The sequence below is a fragment of the Stenella coeruleoalba genome (assembly GCF_951394435.1).
Source record: "Stenella coeruleoalba genome assembly, chromosome: 17".
Taxonomy (NCBI): domain Eukaryota; kingdom Metazoa; phylum Chordata; class Mammalia; order Artiodactyla; family Delphinidae; genus Stenella; species Stenella coeruleoalba.
Window position 1 is genome coordinate 14,480,841 of NC_137163.1, and position 15,757 is coordinate 14,496,597.

Genomic DNA, 15,757 nt, shown 5'->3' on the forward strand with positions numbered 1-15,757 from the left:
TACACTAGAAAGATTTTCCTTTATTAACATGCTGATGTTGGCAAAGACTTTAAAACTGAATGTTTTAAAATCTGTAGGGTGAGGAATATATTTAAACTCTGATTAGTAAAGAAACACTTGTAATTTTTATGAAATGTAGGTACTTGCAAGTTCAGTCCAGAGACATTTCAGTAATTCTTTGGAGATTTAAAAGGACAGTAGAGACAAGAAACTGGCAGTTTTCCAGCAGCCAGCTTAGAGGAAGTAGTTGCCAACAGTGTATCTAAATTGGTTTTCCACACTGCCTTAATCTTAAGTAAAAGTATAGCTGTTGACTTTAGCTGCATATTTTCAAGACAAAATTTTAAGGTGTTTCTAAATGCAGACTATTAAGAACCAAGAAGGCTTTTAAGTATCTACTGCAATCATGAATACCAGTTCTGAGTAGGCAGAGCTTGGGAAAATCAACATTTGCAAACTGAAAAATTTTAAACCACATTTCAGAAATACACATGCCCCTAGTCTAATGCGAAATATTAATTAGCAAGTTAATTCCTACTTACAGTCATTTTTATAAACTCCATCTGTTAAGAGTTTTATGTTCCAATTATTTGTATAGAGATCTCTGCCCCCACCCCCCGCCCCCATTAGATTATAAGTTCCTTGAAATACATTTTGGAGCTCTTGCCAAATATCAGGAAAGGTACAAGTTACTGAGACTACACAGAAGAATCAAGACTGTTCCCACCCTCATCCCACCAGATGAGTAGGTACACTGTGCCAGGCACTTTGGTTAAGGCGTTAACCAAGTCTGACAAGGATCCTCCTAGAGCAAACAAGCAGATAAAAAGTATAATCCAAGATAGTAGTGCTGTTATAGAGGTATGAACATATAACGGGGACCACAGGACAGAGCAGCTGCCTGCCCTGAGGGGAAATGGAGTGCTTAACTAAGGTGACATTTCATCTGTTTACTAAGTTGGACCAGGAGTTAGGCCAGACCAAGACAAACACCTTCAGCGAAGGCAGACTGAAGAAGAGCTTGGAACAATGACTGCAGTGTGGCATAAAGTAGGATGCTCGGTAAGTGATAGGGAAGGTACTGTAAGGCCAGAGAGTGAGGGCTTTTGTGTGCCACCCTTAGGAATTTAGATTTTATCAGAACCCAAAGGATTTTAAGCAGGAAAGCTATTAACTGGTATCAGTGTGGAGAAAGGACCAGAAGGGAGATTGGTGGCAGGAATCATACTGATTTCCCAGTATTATGTATTTCCAATTCCAAGTAGTTAATAGAAGAAAAATCTAGTTTGCTAAGAAAATTGAATCTTTAGTGTCACTTTCAGTGTTAACAGATTTGCTTTTAGCCTATTTTGACTGTCAGATAAAAACTGTATAGTCAGTTCATTTAATATAAACAAGGCTTTTGTTACTCCTATAGAATTTAAAAGTTCCAGTTAATGTGTAATCTCTGTCCCTGATTCCTTTAGGTGTTCATATTTTAAAAACCCATAAAGGGAACAAAAAGCTTAAGACAAAGAATATTTCAATGTCTAATTCTGACTTTGAACTTTCTAATTCATGTATAAGAAATATTGTCTACATATAATATTGCTAGAAAACAGCTACTGATAATTATCATTATTCTAGGCAAAGAAACAGAAAGATTCACACCTTTCTGTTGAAGGGGAAAACATAGGACGTTCTCTCTCCCCATCCCCCCTAATAACCATACATTGTTCTAAGTAACTTGCTCTAACTTCCTTTGTTGTCAGTCTGCTGGTGGTGATGCAGCAATTTCTTGCTGTCCTTTACGACCAGTTCTCTAAGCAGTGGCTTTCAAACTTTAACTGCTATCCCCACAGTACCACACTGTGACTCAGTACACTTGCATGTATAAAACCCAAACAAAAATGAAACAGTACTTGCCTTACTAAATGCAGTGTGCTTTTCCTTTTCATTTTTTAAAAGCACATCATGACCCACTAATGTGTAATTAACCCACAGTTTAAAAGGACTCTTCATTTCCACTGGGTTAATTCCGTAATTGTGGTACACATAATATGGGCTGGTTTTGTAATTTACTTGAACCTGGTGCCTGGCTCTAGTTATATGCAAGACTGTCTCAGAAATTTGTCTTTAACTGCTCTGTTTTAAATATCCTAGCAGTTAAACTTTCTGCTAACGTTGCTGAAAACTTTAATGCCTGCTCGGCTTTTTATGTTAAAAGATGCTAAAACAGTATCTTTTCCTTTATGTGAAAAAAGATAATACCTTTAAAACAGAATATGTACTTAGAAATGTAACCATCCATTTTTGTTCTGTTTTAGTCAAATACTGGAAATAATGTCAGCAGTAAGAGATGAAGATCCACTGGAACTAGCCAATACGCTATATAACAACACTATTAAAATATTTTTTCCTGACATGTAACTGGTATGTGTCTCCCATTTTTCCATCATGTACATAAAATTTCATGGTAAAACTTAAAAGTTTCAATAAAGGAATTCTCTGGAAGTTGTCTAAAGAGGTATTATATCACTGTATGCCACCCATGAAGTCAGATGAGAATTTTTTAAAGTCACTTAATGTCTTAGTTTAAAATAGTGAAATCCCCCAAATATTTCATGTTGTAACCTCTTCAAAAGTTCAAAAGGACAGTTTTATGTCAACTCTGCAAACAGATTGGCTAACAAATATAGTGATTTTTACATCAAAATAGCACATCCTGGTTTATACCAAAGGTTAGTTGATATATAAATAAGCCTGTTTCTCAACTCACACACTCTCCGAATTGTGACTTTCAAACCCAGCTCGACCACAATGCTACTCTCAAATTTCAAAAAAGTGTCTCAATCACTTCTGGCAGCCTATTTTTTTTCCTTAGTTTTAAAAATACTCTACATTTAGCATTTATCCTCTGGTTGGCCCAAATTATCTGATTTCTTTGATTTAATACGGTTTCCCCTGATTTGCATTTTTATTCTCTCCCATCCATTTTAAAGAAAAACTAGGGTCCAGAGTTAGATACATTATATACTTCCATTGAGGAATCTTTGGCACAGTTGACGCACCATATTATTACATCTATTAAAAAGTTATTTGTTCAAATTTGTCATAAAAATGTGAAAATTTTATTCTATGTACAATAATGTACACAAATTTAAATAGGTCACTAAAGAGACCAGAAGTAATTGAAGAGGTATATTTACAGTAGCACATCACAGTAAACGGAAAACCATTCACAGATTCAACATTGATACTGTTTTTGTGCTTGGTTACACACTGAAGTGAAGCATATTACTCCATTTTGGATGAACTGAATTTTAAACAAATACCTCAATGATTAGTAAATGCTTATTTTAATCAGTATCATCATTAATCAGTTCTTCAGCTGCTGTGCCTGTGTGCTGAATCACTCCATTTCTTTCTCTTTGAGCGTCGTCATCACAGTCTGAACTGTCGTCATTCAATTCCCTGTCAGATTCAGCAGCAGCTTCTCTTACAGCTTCCTCTGGATTTTCATTGGGTGCGATAAATCCATTGTTGTTAGATATATTTGAATTATCCTTGGTATCATCTTCAATGTACACTTTTTGATGGCACATCGGACAAGTATCTTGAATGTACAGCCATTTCCGAAGGCAAAGTGCATGGAAATAATGATTACATGGTGTAATACGAGCAGATGTTGTAAACTCATGATAGCAGATTGCACATACATCATCTATTTCTTGTAGGCGGCTCCCTTTTATTTCAGGAAGTGAATTAATTTTTTTTACAGCAGTTCTACGATTCATGAATGTCTTCCAGCCATTTTTTGCTTGTAAATAGATGTTAAAATAGGCATGTAAGCACATCATACAAGCCCGAATTTTACTTCCTGACTCAAACATCATAGTATAAGCCCCATTTCCAAACATTACCACTCCAAATATAAATTCAATAATATTGCCTGTTGAACGAACATAGTAGACATAATCATCAAGCTTTTCCCAGAGGACATTATAGTAGCCATCAATCATGAATAACGTATAAACAGTGAGAGAAACAATTACTTTCAAGCAGAGTTCCACACAAAAGGCTGTAACTGCAAACAACCATGTATTTAGTGCATAGTGATGCCAAAGAACGTAACTGAGTATAACAGGAAGAATAAACAGGCAAGCAGAGACAAAGAGCACAGGAAAATGTCTACGAAAAGATGACACATGAGAGGCACTGAGAGACATTAATACAGGGTCTGTCATTCCGTGGATGAAATGCAGGACTGCTGTTAATAAAAGGCACATGTTTCTACTTAAGCGAATAAGTCTCTCTTCTGGTCTTAGCCCACTTAAACCAGTCTGAAGAGCCAAAATAAAAAATAAAACAGGTGCTACAAAGCCAAGCCGCCTGTCATCTTCTTCAGTTGATCCAATAAAGGCCAATATTCCAAGACCCAAATAATGGGCTATTGAGGAAATTACAGCACTCATGCCCAGTACAGTGAGTGTAGAATCACATCCACTAATTATAAGATTACAAATGAGGTCCCAGAAATCATCCCAAGAAATAACGAAGGAATCAGTTTCATTTGCCATCCTTAAAATGTACATTAATACCGTAGCCTGAGCTGTAATTCTTGTTAGCCAAAAGACTCTCAGTACAGCTGGGAAACGAATCCTCTTCCATGTGTCCTCCATTAATAACTGTAATCCATAAATTCGATACATGTGCCTTACTAAAAGATAAACGTATCTTGTGGAATAATAAAACCACTTAAGTTTCACTGCCAAGACAAGCACTGTATTTAACGTGAGAATCAAGGAAGAGGTAAAAACTAAAGTCTCTCGGATGTGTAATGGTAGCTCTGTGATTAAGCCTATTACAGGAACCAAGAGATCCAAAATAATTAACTGTGAATAGACGGAATGAATTTGGAGTAGTGTAATGTATCCAATTCCAAATGTTAGCTGTAGAACGATGAGTGCCATCCACAGCGAGGGCCCTTTTCGAGGAAGCAGCTCAATTCCAAAAGCTGATGTGTTGTAGGCACCATAGAAGTCAATGTGCAAAGCAGCATAATAATTTACCAACACTGAAGTTGCAGCTAATAGAAAGGCTGAGCTGTACATGTAAAACTTGAAAAGTGATCGCTGTGACAAGATCAGAACAATACTGGATACAAATATACCTAAAAAAAAAAGAAAGGACATTCGAATGAAACATTTTTAAAGAATGTTTTTTCCACTAACAGTTATGATATTCTTCCTTTAGTAAGGAAGTATGAATATTTTCAAACTGATGAATGTTAAGCCTGAATACAATTTAGGCTTAAAGGCCAATAAATGTTTTTTGTAAAGTCAAAGTTCAACAGGACAGATCAAACATCCTTAAAAATCCTACCCCTTATTTTCTAATTTCCAGAGTAATTCAGGTAGTAGTATATGTCCAAATTACTAAATTATCTTCAAGATGAGTTTGTCATGATATACAGTTTAAGAAGTTTGAAACCTGAAAGAACATATTCATAATTAAAAATATTTAAGATAATTCCATTACAAAAACATTAAGAATTAAAAGTAACCCAAATGGAAAACTTGTTCCTATTAAATCTGAGATTTCTTTTTCTCACACGTGTTCTTTAGGAAATCAAGTTTAAGTTTCACACTTACCCCTAATTCCTCCTTTTACTCAAACTGAACTCCTGCTGGCTCTTATTTTTTCTGCTCCTTAAATTTGAGCATTCTCCTTCAGGTCCAAATTCACTTTTTTTCTGTACATACTTTCCTCAGATACCAGACATTTCCTCCAAGTTTCCTTTTTCCTGTATGTTTGAATCTTTTTCTTCAAATAGTCAACCCTTTTTACTGTTCTTCAAATTACAAAAGTAACATTCAGAAAACCACACGTTTTAATAAATCTTCCCCCTCCCCCCCCCCCCCCGTAAGCAACCAATGTATAGTCTGTTGTGCATCCAGCACCATCTTTCTTGGTGCTCTGACAAATTTTTAAGTGAGATTACGATAAACATTATTATCCAAGGTTTCAGCTATGGGAACCACACCCAAATATTCACCTACTTACACTTCTACATTACAACTGCAACACCCAAAACTTCTAAAACCTACTGAACCTACTCTCACCTCAAACAGCTCTTCCTCGCGATTTCCAATGTCAGTCAGAGGTACCATTGTTATTCTCCTAACAGCACCTCTAGCCCCTCATCCTCAAACTCTGACAATCAGTGACAAATTTTACTAATACCTATACCTTCCTTTTCTCAGTGACACCCACCTATTAGTCTGTCTCTGAAAACTCTCTCATCCAAATCCATCTACAAGCCGTCACCAAATTGCCTTTTTTCATGTCTCTGCTCAAAATACTGCAGCAGCTCTGAAATTACTATCAATTGAAACCTACACTCCTTGTCCTAACATTCAAGGACCCAATTTGCTTTAAAGTAATAATCCTCCCAACACACACACCAATGCTCCAGATTTCTTTCCCAAACATACCCCTTCTTCTCTGCCATGATTACAGCTGTATTTACATTCTTCTCTTTGCCTGGCAGAACGGCCCCATCAACTTCCCAAATCCCTGACTGTTCAAATCCTACCCATCCTACAAACCCACTTTTCCTGATACTGACTGTTCCTTCAGCACATCTACAGAACTTGGTGAAACTCCTAATACTCATACACCACCTGACACTGAAGTTTGTAGTTATCTGAGTAGGTACCTACTAGCAAGCAAGGATCCTGCCTTTTACATCTATAGATCCCGAAATATTTTGTAGAAAATAAAATAATTGGGGAAATAAACGTTTCTGTTGAATTCTGTGTTCTATTTTTAAAGGCAACCATAAAATACAGCCCACTTGGAAATTGAAACCTATGAAAAGGTAAGACAAAGCTGAGAAATCGGACCTTGGAGTACCGAAAAAGTGACAAACTCCAAATTAAACATCCATCTATCTATCCATCTGATTTCAGCATGCAACCAAGACCAACACTGCATAATACAATAGAGCCATTCCACAATCTACTGCAGTTAAAAGCAAGGGCCAAGTTCCTCCAAATGATGACTTTGCCCACAAACTTAAAATTTTATCCTGTGCCTATTTGTCAGGTCATTTGTGAAAAGGACAACAAAAGAAAACAATCACCTGGAAGATACATCAACCTCTGCGCAAGAACCACCCAATTCGCTGAACAAGTGGGCCACTAATAATCCTCCCAAAGAGCCCTTTCAACAGAAAATGGGCTTTTTTTTTTGAGCAGGTTTAGAAACCCTTCCTGTGGAAGGTAACAGGAAATGGAATTTACTCAGCCACCATATGCCATATGTAATCCTACTTTCTCTACACAGAAAAACAAAAGTATTTTTTCCTGAAACAAAACTTAATCTCCTAAAATGCGTCAAAACAAAACCATGATAACTTCAGTTCTATTATGTTACTTTTTAAAAGGGAGAAAGTCAAGCAGGGACTGTAAATTATTTTTAACTTGCTATTCACAAAGTGGTACATTAATCTTTACTTGTGAATATTCATGAACTGTGCTGTAACTTATAACCAGATCTTTTTATTCTAATAGCTTTTTTTCCCCGATGCTTATTTTTACACAGATTAAGGAATTATTTGGGTTTTAGAAATACTTCTGGACAAAAGAGAGTGTGATAGACAAATAGTGTAGTGAGACTACCTCAAAGTTTGGATGTCTCCTAGCAAGTAACAATCTGATACTTTTTTTTTTTTAAAGTAAACACCCCTAAAGTTGATTTGTCTCCATTTAATCTTTTTTTTAAATTTATTTATTTATTTTTATTTTTGGCTGCGTTGGGTCTTCGATGCTGCGCGCGGGCTTTCTCTAGTTGCAGTGAGCAGGGGCTACTCTTCCTTGCGGTGCGCGGGCTTCTCATTGCAGTGGCTTCTCTTGTTGCGGAGCACGGGCTCTAGACGTGCAGGCTTTAGTAGTTATGGCATGCAGGCTCAGTAGTTGTGGCACACGGGCTTAGTTGCTCCCTGGCATGTGGGACCTTCCCGGACCAGGGCTCGAACCCATGTTCCCTGCACTGGCAGGCAGATTCTTAACCACTGTGCCATCAGGGAAGCCCCTGATACTACTCTTTCTTGATTAAAATTATTCCCCAAGATTTAATAATGACCGAACATTTCAAGAATAGTATAAAATTATTTTAATTTTATTATTATTATTTAAAATTATTTTAATTTTTAAAATTCTTAAATTTTTCCTTTATACTCATGTTCCTGTGTATGGAATGTAGAATCAGCTCTCATTTCACAGGAAAAAAAAGTCAACTTTCCAAATCTCTCAAGTAATATTCCCTCTCATGGCCTTCAGGAAGTGTTGTCAATAATATCAAAGTTTCATTGCATTTTCACAACTTCAGACATGCAACTCTTGATATTTAACCTGTAGGCCTAAGTAAATTAAGCCCCAGGACAGTTTCCTCATTAGGATTTAAGAGTGACCTGCAACAAGTAATCAAGGCTATATATAAATGCTACTTTATAAAGAAAAATCACCTTGGGACAGTGGTGCATAGAATTAACTGGAATCACAATTCAGGGATCCAATTCTCCAGTGATTAGAGAGCCTCACTAAAGTGCTCAAGGTAGGAAAACGGCAGGTATCAAAATCAATTCAGAGCTTTGAAGATATACATGAACTCAATTCATGAAAGAGTTCAGGGCCTTTTCAATTTGGATTACCAAAAATAAGCAAACAAAACAAGCTGAAAACAAAAAAGAAACCACCATGCATGTTACACAGCAAAGTGTTTAATTCTTTTATGTGTAAAGTCCATTCATACCCTTAACCTTTCTGGAAGTTGGGGACTAAAAATTAGAAGGAAATAAGACATAACTCCCCAGGTACCTTAAATACCTTTAATATAAAATCTAAAGCAAGCTGTGGAAAAACATTTCAATGCCTGACAGAATAAAGACGGAACAGTACAAAAATGTTTTAACTACATTACTCCCAAGAGAACCATATGCAATGAAATATAGAACAAAGTAAATAAAACATCTTGGGATGTACATCTTGGGATGTCAGTCTGTAGGTGTACTTGACAAACTATAGCATAAAGAAAATTTTTCTATCAAACTCTTACTTTAGGTTAAAAAAAGGGTATTCTAAGTTTTTTATTAATAAGATAAATTTTGCTTTTAAATTAAATTTTTAACTATGTGTTTATTAAAAAGAAATATAGGAACATGATATTTTTTTAAAAGTTCAACCCTATAGGTATTAAATGAAAAGTTAACCAAGTTTTGCATAAATAAGCACACATTCATGGATAAATACTTATTTTTGCTTTTTACCCAAAGAAGATCTCATTATAATAGTGGAGTTTTTTAACCTTTTCTAAAAATTACATTTCTGATTACTCATCAAAGAGGGCACCTTTCGATTTACTGACCATTCAATGTTTCTTCCTCTGTGAATTGCCAGTTTATCTTTTGCTCAATTATTTACGGAGTTGTTTTTCCTTATTGAATTGTAGTCATTTAAAAAATATTCTGACTACAGACTCTTTGTAGTTATCTGTAATGCAAATATCTTCTCCAGATGTGTGGCCACTCTTTTCACTTTCTGATGCTGGCTTATGATTAACGGAGGGTTTTAATTTTAATATCATTGAACTTATCAATCATTATTTAATACATTTGCTTTTACATATTTCTAAAGAACTTTTCCCTTACTCTAACCCTAAAAAAAAAAAATTCTATATTTTCTTCTAAAACTTTTAAAGTTCTCCTTTTCACATTTAGATATTAATCCATTTAGAACTATTTATATATATATTTTATAAATTTATTTATTTATTTGGGCTGTGTTGGGTCTTTGTTGCTGCACGCGGGCGTTCTCTAGTTGCGGTGAGCAGGGGCTACTCTTCGTTGAGGTGCACGGGTTTCTCATCGTGGTGGCTTCTCTTGTTGCAAAGCACGGGTTCTAGGTGCAGGGGCTTCAGTAGGTGTGTCACAGGCTCTAGAGCGCAAGCTCAGTAGCTGTGGCGCACGGGCTTAGTTGCTCTGCGGCATGTGGGATCTTCCCGGACCAGGGCTTGAACCCGTGTCCCCTGCAATGGCAGGTGGATTCTTAACCACTGTGCCACCAGGAAGTCCGAACTATTTATATATTGATGTGAGGTAGGGATCCAGTATAATTTTTTTCACGTGAATAAATAACCACTAACTTAATAGTCTGTATTTACCTCAATGTATTGTATACTTCCAATTCTACCTCTGAAACACATCAAGTTTCTCTACATACATGGGTGGTCTGTTTCTGGGCTTTCTATTCTGTGCTATTTACTGGTCTATTTGTCCACCTCAGTAGTTCTCAACCAGGATCAGTTTACACACCCTCCCTTCCCCTCCAGTCATCGGCCACAGTCCCCACGCCCCCACCAAAGAATTATCCCATCTAAAATGTCAACGGTATCTCTGCTGAGAACCCCTAAGGCTATCCCAATGCAGTCATAATTACTACTGCTTCACTTCACAGGTTTTCTGAGTTCTTTCTACAGCACCAAAAATAACTATCTCATTGTTTTCAACAATTTCATTGCATGGCTGAAACTGATAATATTGTACAATGAACAGATTCTCTTTCAACAGACATTTAGATTAACAATTTGTTTTTGTTTTGTTATTACCAACAATGCTGCAATGAATACCCTTGCCAACAGTTTTTGCACAACTATATCTTCAGGCCAAGTTCTCAGAACTGGAATTGTGAGTCAAAAGGTATACGATGAATTTTAGTTGATAGCACCAAATGGCTTTACATAGAAATAACACCTTACAAAAATCGTTTAACTTCATCTATTTCCCCATACTTCTGCCAAACTAGTTTTTATTCAAACTTTGAATTCTTCACGAATCTCATAAGTGAAATTTTGTTTTAACTACATTTGTTAAATTATAAATAAGGCTGAGTAATTTTTGTTTTGCTTATTGACCATGTGCATTTCATTTACTGTGAAATGCTTATCCTGGGCCCATTTTTCTCTGGGAGTATAAGTTTTTCTTATTGACAGAGTAAAACTTTTATTAGTACTTCAACTAAATATGATGCAAATATTTTCCCCTTAATGTGTCATTTTTAAGAATCTTTGTAAAAAAAGAATTTTTTCATAAAGAAGTTTTTCATTTTTATGTACTCAAATTTACCCTTGTAACTTCTGGATTTTCTTTTATGTTTAGAAAGGACTTTCCACTTCAATGAATTGTCATTATATGAGTAATACTATTAAAACAAACTCCTATGCTTGCATTTTCTGCCTTGGATTTAGACTTGTTAATTCAGCATTACACTGCAATGGGCTGCATTTCATTTAGCATTGAACACCTCCTAAGAATAGCTTAATATTCTTAAAAGTTATATATATTGTGATATGACCTTATTTGGATCTCCAAAATGAGATGCTTTATATTCTGACTTGCTGAAATTCTTATTAGTTTGATACCAAATAAAAGTATAGTGTAGTAATAGTTTTTTGTAGGGGTAGGAGACAAAATTCTTCAGACACTAAATAAAACTGGATACAGAATAGATTTCTATGTTTACAATTCCATTTTAAGGAAAAAGGTGAGAGTGACAAATTTTGAGATTTATATACAGTAGCACAGAGAGGTCTACAATTATTAAAAAACTAACCAGATAGAACAATTGATTTCAACCATCCTTTGGTATCTTTTACACACAAACCTGTCACTTTCCATAACAAATAAGATGCTTCATCGAATGGTCCTCAAATAGTTAAGACATTTGTTTTTATTCAGGATGAAATTTTTTACCACCAAAACCAGTTTTTAATAATTTTATCATTCTTACAAATGTCATAAATTAGCATAATTACACTGCCATAATGTGAGGAGCAGTCAAATGATAGATTGGGAAAATATTTTGTATCTCTCATAAAGTCTGACCCAGAGAATACTCTGGGATCAAAATTTTCAAATAAACAGCACCAACATTGTGCTGATGACTTCCAAAAACTGAAATATCTGTAACACAGTATGGTCTTAATTGAAGTATTAAAAAAATTTTTTTAAAGCTACCATGTTTACCAGTAGCTAACAATTAAATGGCCCTTACTAGGTTCCAGGTACTGTTACAAGAACTTATGTCCTTATCTATTGCCCTTAACACTCTATAAGAGAGATACACCATTATGATCCATCTTTAAAAAGGTACCGATAAGAAAAGGGAGGCACAGAGCAGGTGTAACTTGCCTGAGGTCACATTCTTCTTTAACCTCTCAAATGCAAACTTCCATGATTTACTACAAAAATAAGAAGCATGGATATAGTACAAGGAAAACACCAGATTACTTTATTCAGTGTTCTTAAACTACAAAAGATTTAATTAAAGAAAATACTCCTTTAAAGCTCCCTAGCCTGAAGCTCAACTCTGAGCACAATGCATTAAAGCACCTGGTCCCCAAGGGGCTCTCAGAGGCTCTGTAGTTACATGCCAGAACAACACTCAAGACAGTGGCTACACTACTGGCAGAATGAGTATGTGAATCCTCTCAAACCCAGTTTTGTTTTGGTTTCTTTTTTCCAGCTCCTCCACCATGGCCTCCTCCCTCCTCTCAAAGCAGAAGCAGGGAAAGCCCCTCCTACCACCCTCGAGTCCATGTTACAATACATTTGGTTATTCAGTGCCCAAAACTACACTTGGTAATCCCAAATTTCATAAAGTTCCCTAGAGCCTCTGCTCTCTCTCTAGCAAACTCTCTCTTCTCCTGTGGGGTTCAGGAATAGAAGTGATCAGTGTTCTCCATTTCTCAGTCTCCCCAACCCAGGAGTCAGCACAGGTCTTGACTGCATGCATGTCATCAATTAACGTGGAGAGGTACCGCGGGGAGGGGTTGGGATCTATCAGGCTCAGCTGGGACCACCTTTCTATAATGAGACAAGCAACTGCCTGTTAATTTATGATCATAATGAGTGACTTCTAACTGGCAGGAATAAAATGCTTTCCCAACAGGTCCCCATTCTTATTAATTTCATTGTAACATTATTTAACTAACCTCACTTGTATTCCCTATCAGAATTAAACAAAATATGTTAAGTACAAAACATTAAAGCTAGCTAATGTTCTTTTTTTATTGGGGTATAATCAATAGATAACATTATATTAGTTTCAGGTGTACAACATAATGATTCGCTATTCCTATACATTGGAAATCACACAGCTCCATTTTTGCCACAAATAAGAGGGCATTACATTTTGCAGTGGTAAGCAGGATGGCTGGGATTAAGTAGCTGGTGGGTTACTGAGAAGTCTTGTGCTAAAGAACATCACGTTCACATCTGTTAGTTTTAAGATCTAGCATATAATCATTATTATAGCATTCTGTATCTGGACTGCAGCTGTACTGAGGAGGAAGACGAACCATGCCAGAAGATTTGTTAAGCCCAGGTGCTGGCAACCAATTACTTGCCGTGTATCAAAAGCAAAACACTTAACCTCTATCTCTCAGTTTCCTCATTTGTAAAATGAGAATAACACCACCCACCCTCCTTTGAGGGATTTTTGAACGTTAGGTTAGATAATACCAGTGAAAAGGCACTGCACAAGTAAAGTACCAAACAAATGTAAAGTGTTGTTATAAACAAAACTCAACATTACCACTTTTTTAAAGAGTAGGAATAAAGCAGCAACAGATGGCTCCTAATTCAGAAAGGCTTGGTAAGGATCTCACCATCAGCTCGTCCTCAGCAACACTTCAAAAGCACAGCCTCACTAAAAACTAACACAAGAATTACCTCATCAACAAAATTTGCCACGTTTCAATTACTCAAAAACTTCTTTTAAGCGTAAATCCTTCTCACTCTGGTAATGCAAGTGAAAATGGGGAGTGAAGTATAAGATTCTTTTAACACTCCATTCATATGCAACCAAGACACTGATTTTCAAGTCTTATCACTTCCTAGCCACGTTTTTATAACCGTTCTCAATACCTTCTTCTCTATTCATGGAAAATTTTAGGACTCGTTTTAAGTATCGCCTTCTTCGTGAGGATTTTTCTAACAGTTTCAAGGTCTGACATTCTCTTTCGTTTGGATGTCATTTAAATGACAACATACGAGTACCCTGCATTTTGGAAAGGGGGAAACTGAGGCCCAGGCCTCGGCACGACGAGCCCAAGGTCACACACGGCGAGATCAAAAACGTAAGCAGAGTTGCTGTTTTTCCAAGGCTGTCGCATAGAACGCGGTCAAGCACTCATTCCCCTAGAGAAACAGCAGGCACAGAGCCGCATGCTCACACCTCGCTGCTTTCTCCCCGCCCTCGCTCAGAGGCAAAAATGAACAGGAGACTGACTCGCAGGGAGGACCACTCCGCTGTCAACTCTGAGACAAATGTCATCTCCTCCTCCCGTCCGGCCCGCAAAGACGCCCCCAGGGGGGAAACGAAACTAGCGCGCGCGCACGCACACACACACACACCACACACACACCACCGCCTGCGCGCGGCTGCCCTCTCCCTCTTGCACGTCTCGGCCCGCGAAACTAGTACGTACACACACACACACACACACACACACACACATACATACATACACACACCCCACGGCCTGCGCTCGGCTGCCCTCTCCTTCCTGCACGTCTCGGCCCGCGGAGCCGTCCCCGGACGCAGGCTACCCCGTCCCCCTCACCAAGGAGCCGGAGGAAGATCTGGAGCCCGATGCAGAACCGGCTTTGGCTGTAATCGTAGTAGGAGTTGAAGATGGCGTCGATGATGTAGAGGCAGGGCACCCGGAGCGCCACTTCGAGCGCCGCCCAGACCTGCTGATGGGCCATCCGCACCTGCTGCTCCGGGGGCCCCAGCGCCGCCATAAGCCGCTGCCACACCGGGGCTGGGCGGGCCGGGTAGAGCCGCGCGGGGCAGGGGCCGGGACGGCGGCCGGGGGCGGAGGCGAAGGCGGGCGACTCCGCCCCCGCCCTCCCTCCTCTCGTGTCTCTCTCACGGCCCGCCCCGCCGCCCGCTCGCGTCTCTCGAGCTGGAGCAGGCGGCGGAGGCGGCGGCGGAGGCAGCAGCGGCGGCTCCCGGGAGGCCTGTGGGTGTCGGTGTTTCCGGCCGGCTATGGTCTGGCTCCTCCTCCCTCCACCGCCTCCCCCGCCCGTGGAGCCACCATCTTGACCTCGCCCGCCCGCCTCTGCAGTTGCTGCTGTTGCCAGGCCCGGAGGCTGCTCCCGCGGTCACGCGAGACCGCGGAAACCGCGCGCCGACGCTCGCGTCATAATACGGCGCTAGGGGCGCTCCCCTCGCGGTCACCACGCTCGGCGTAGCAGACGTCCCTATCGTTGCCATGGTTTCCGCCCATCTCCGGAGCCGGGGCCGCCTTTGCTGCTTTTGGCGCCACCCAGTGGCGCAGGCGCTGTTGGGCAGCCGCGCCCTCCAGCCTCAGGGTGGGCGCCTCACCCGCAAAGGCGTTGGCGTGTGAGGCAGTCACTGCTTCGTCGGGAGGGAATTATTAGCTGCTTTATTAGAGCCCATTAAACGTCCCATAAACATGATTCAGAACTGCTTGGCAGGAGGAGAGCCAAAGGGCGCCGCCTGCCAGAGCTACTCCACCCCACCGGGAAGCCGGGTCTGAGCGGTCGACCTTCCGAGGAAGATGCTACAAGGCCGCCTGTCGGAGGCGTCGCTGCGTGCGGTGTATGGAGCGGGCACCCTTCGTGGTATTGGGCTTGGAGTGGTAGGCGCTACCGAGAAAAACATCCCTCTCATCTCTTTGCACATCATCC

The 15,757-nt window shown here is 39.2% G+C and overlaps 2 protein-coding genes across 4 annotated transcripts in view; one reads left to right on the forward strand and one right to left on the reverse strand.

The window, feature by feature from the left end:
* Positions 1 to 2,493, forward strand: part of TATDN1 (TatD DNase domain containing 1) — a 38,135-nt gene extending 35,642 nt beyond the window's left edge. For 2 of the 3 annotated variants that reach the window (XM_079902300.1, XM_079902301.1), the window contains one exon: positions 2,307 to 2,493. In XM_079902300.1, coding sequence (XP_079758426.1) covers positions 2,307 to 2,409 — 103 coding nt within the window. In that variant the 3' untranslated portion in view covers positions 2,410 to 2,493. Of the gene's footprint in view, positions 1 to 958; positions 1,063 to 2,306 lie in introns of all 3 variants that reach the window. The other variant, XR_013824709.1, reaches the window with a different exon arrangement.
* A 134-nt stretch (positions 2,494 to 2,627) lies between these two features.
* Positions 2,628 to 15,380, reverse strand: RNF139 (ring finger protein 139). Its single transcript, XM_079902297.1, has 2 exons — positions 14,665 to 15,380; positions 2,628 to 5,152 (listed from the first exon to the last, which is right to left on the reverse strand). Exons 1-2 carry the CDS (start codon positions 14,843 to 14,845, stop codon positions 3,339 to 3,341), a joined length of 1,995 nt encoding a protein of 664 aa, XP_079758423.1. The 5' UTR covers positions 14,846 to 15,380; the 3' UTR covers positions 2,628 to 3,338.
* Between the last annotated feature and the right edge of the window lie 377 nt (positions 15,381 to 15,757).

Excerpts from the sequence above, each read along its gene's own strand:
- RNF139 (XM_079902297.1), bottom strand. The coding sequence starts at position 14,845 with ATGGCGGCGCTGGGGCCCCCGGAGCAGCAGGTGCGGATGGCCCATCAG. Across the intron at positions 5,153-14,664 it reads GATCTTCCTCCGGCTCCTTG|GTATATTTGTATCCAGTATT; the intron begins GTGAGGGGGACG and ends TTTTTTTTTTAG.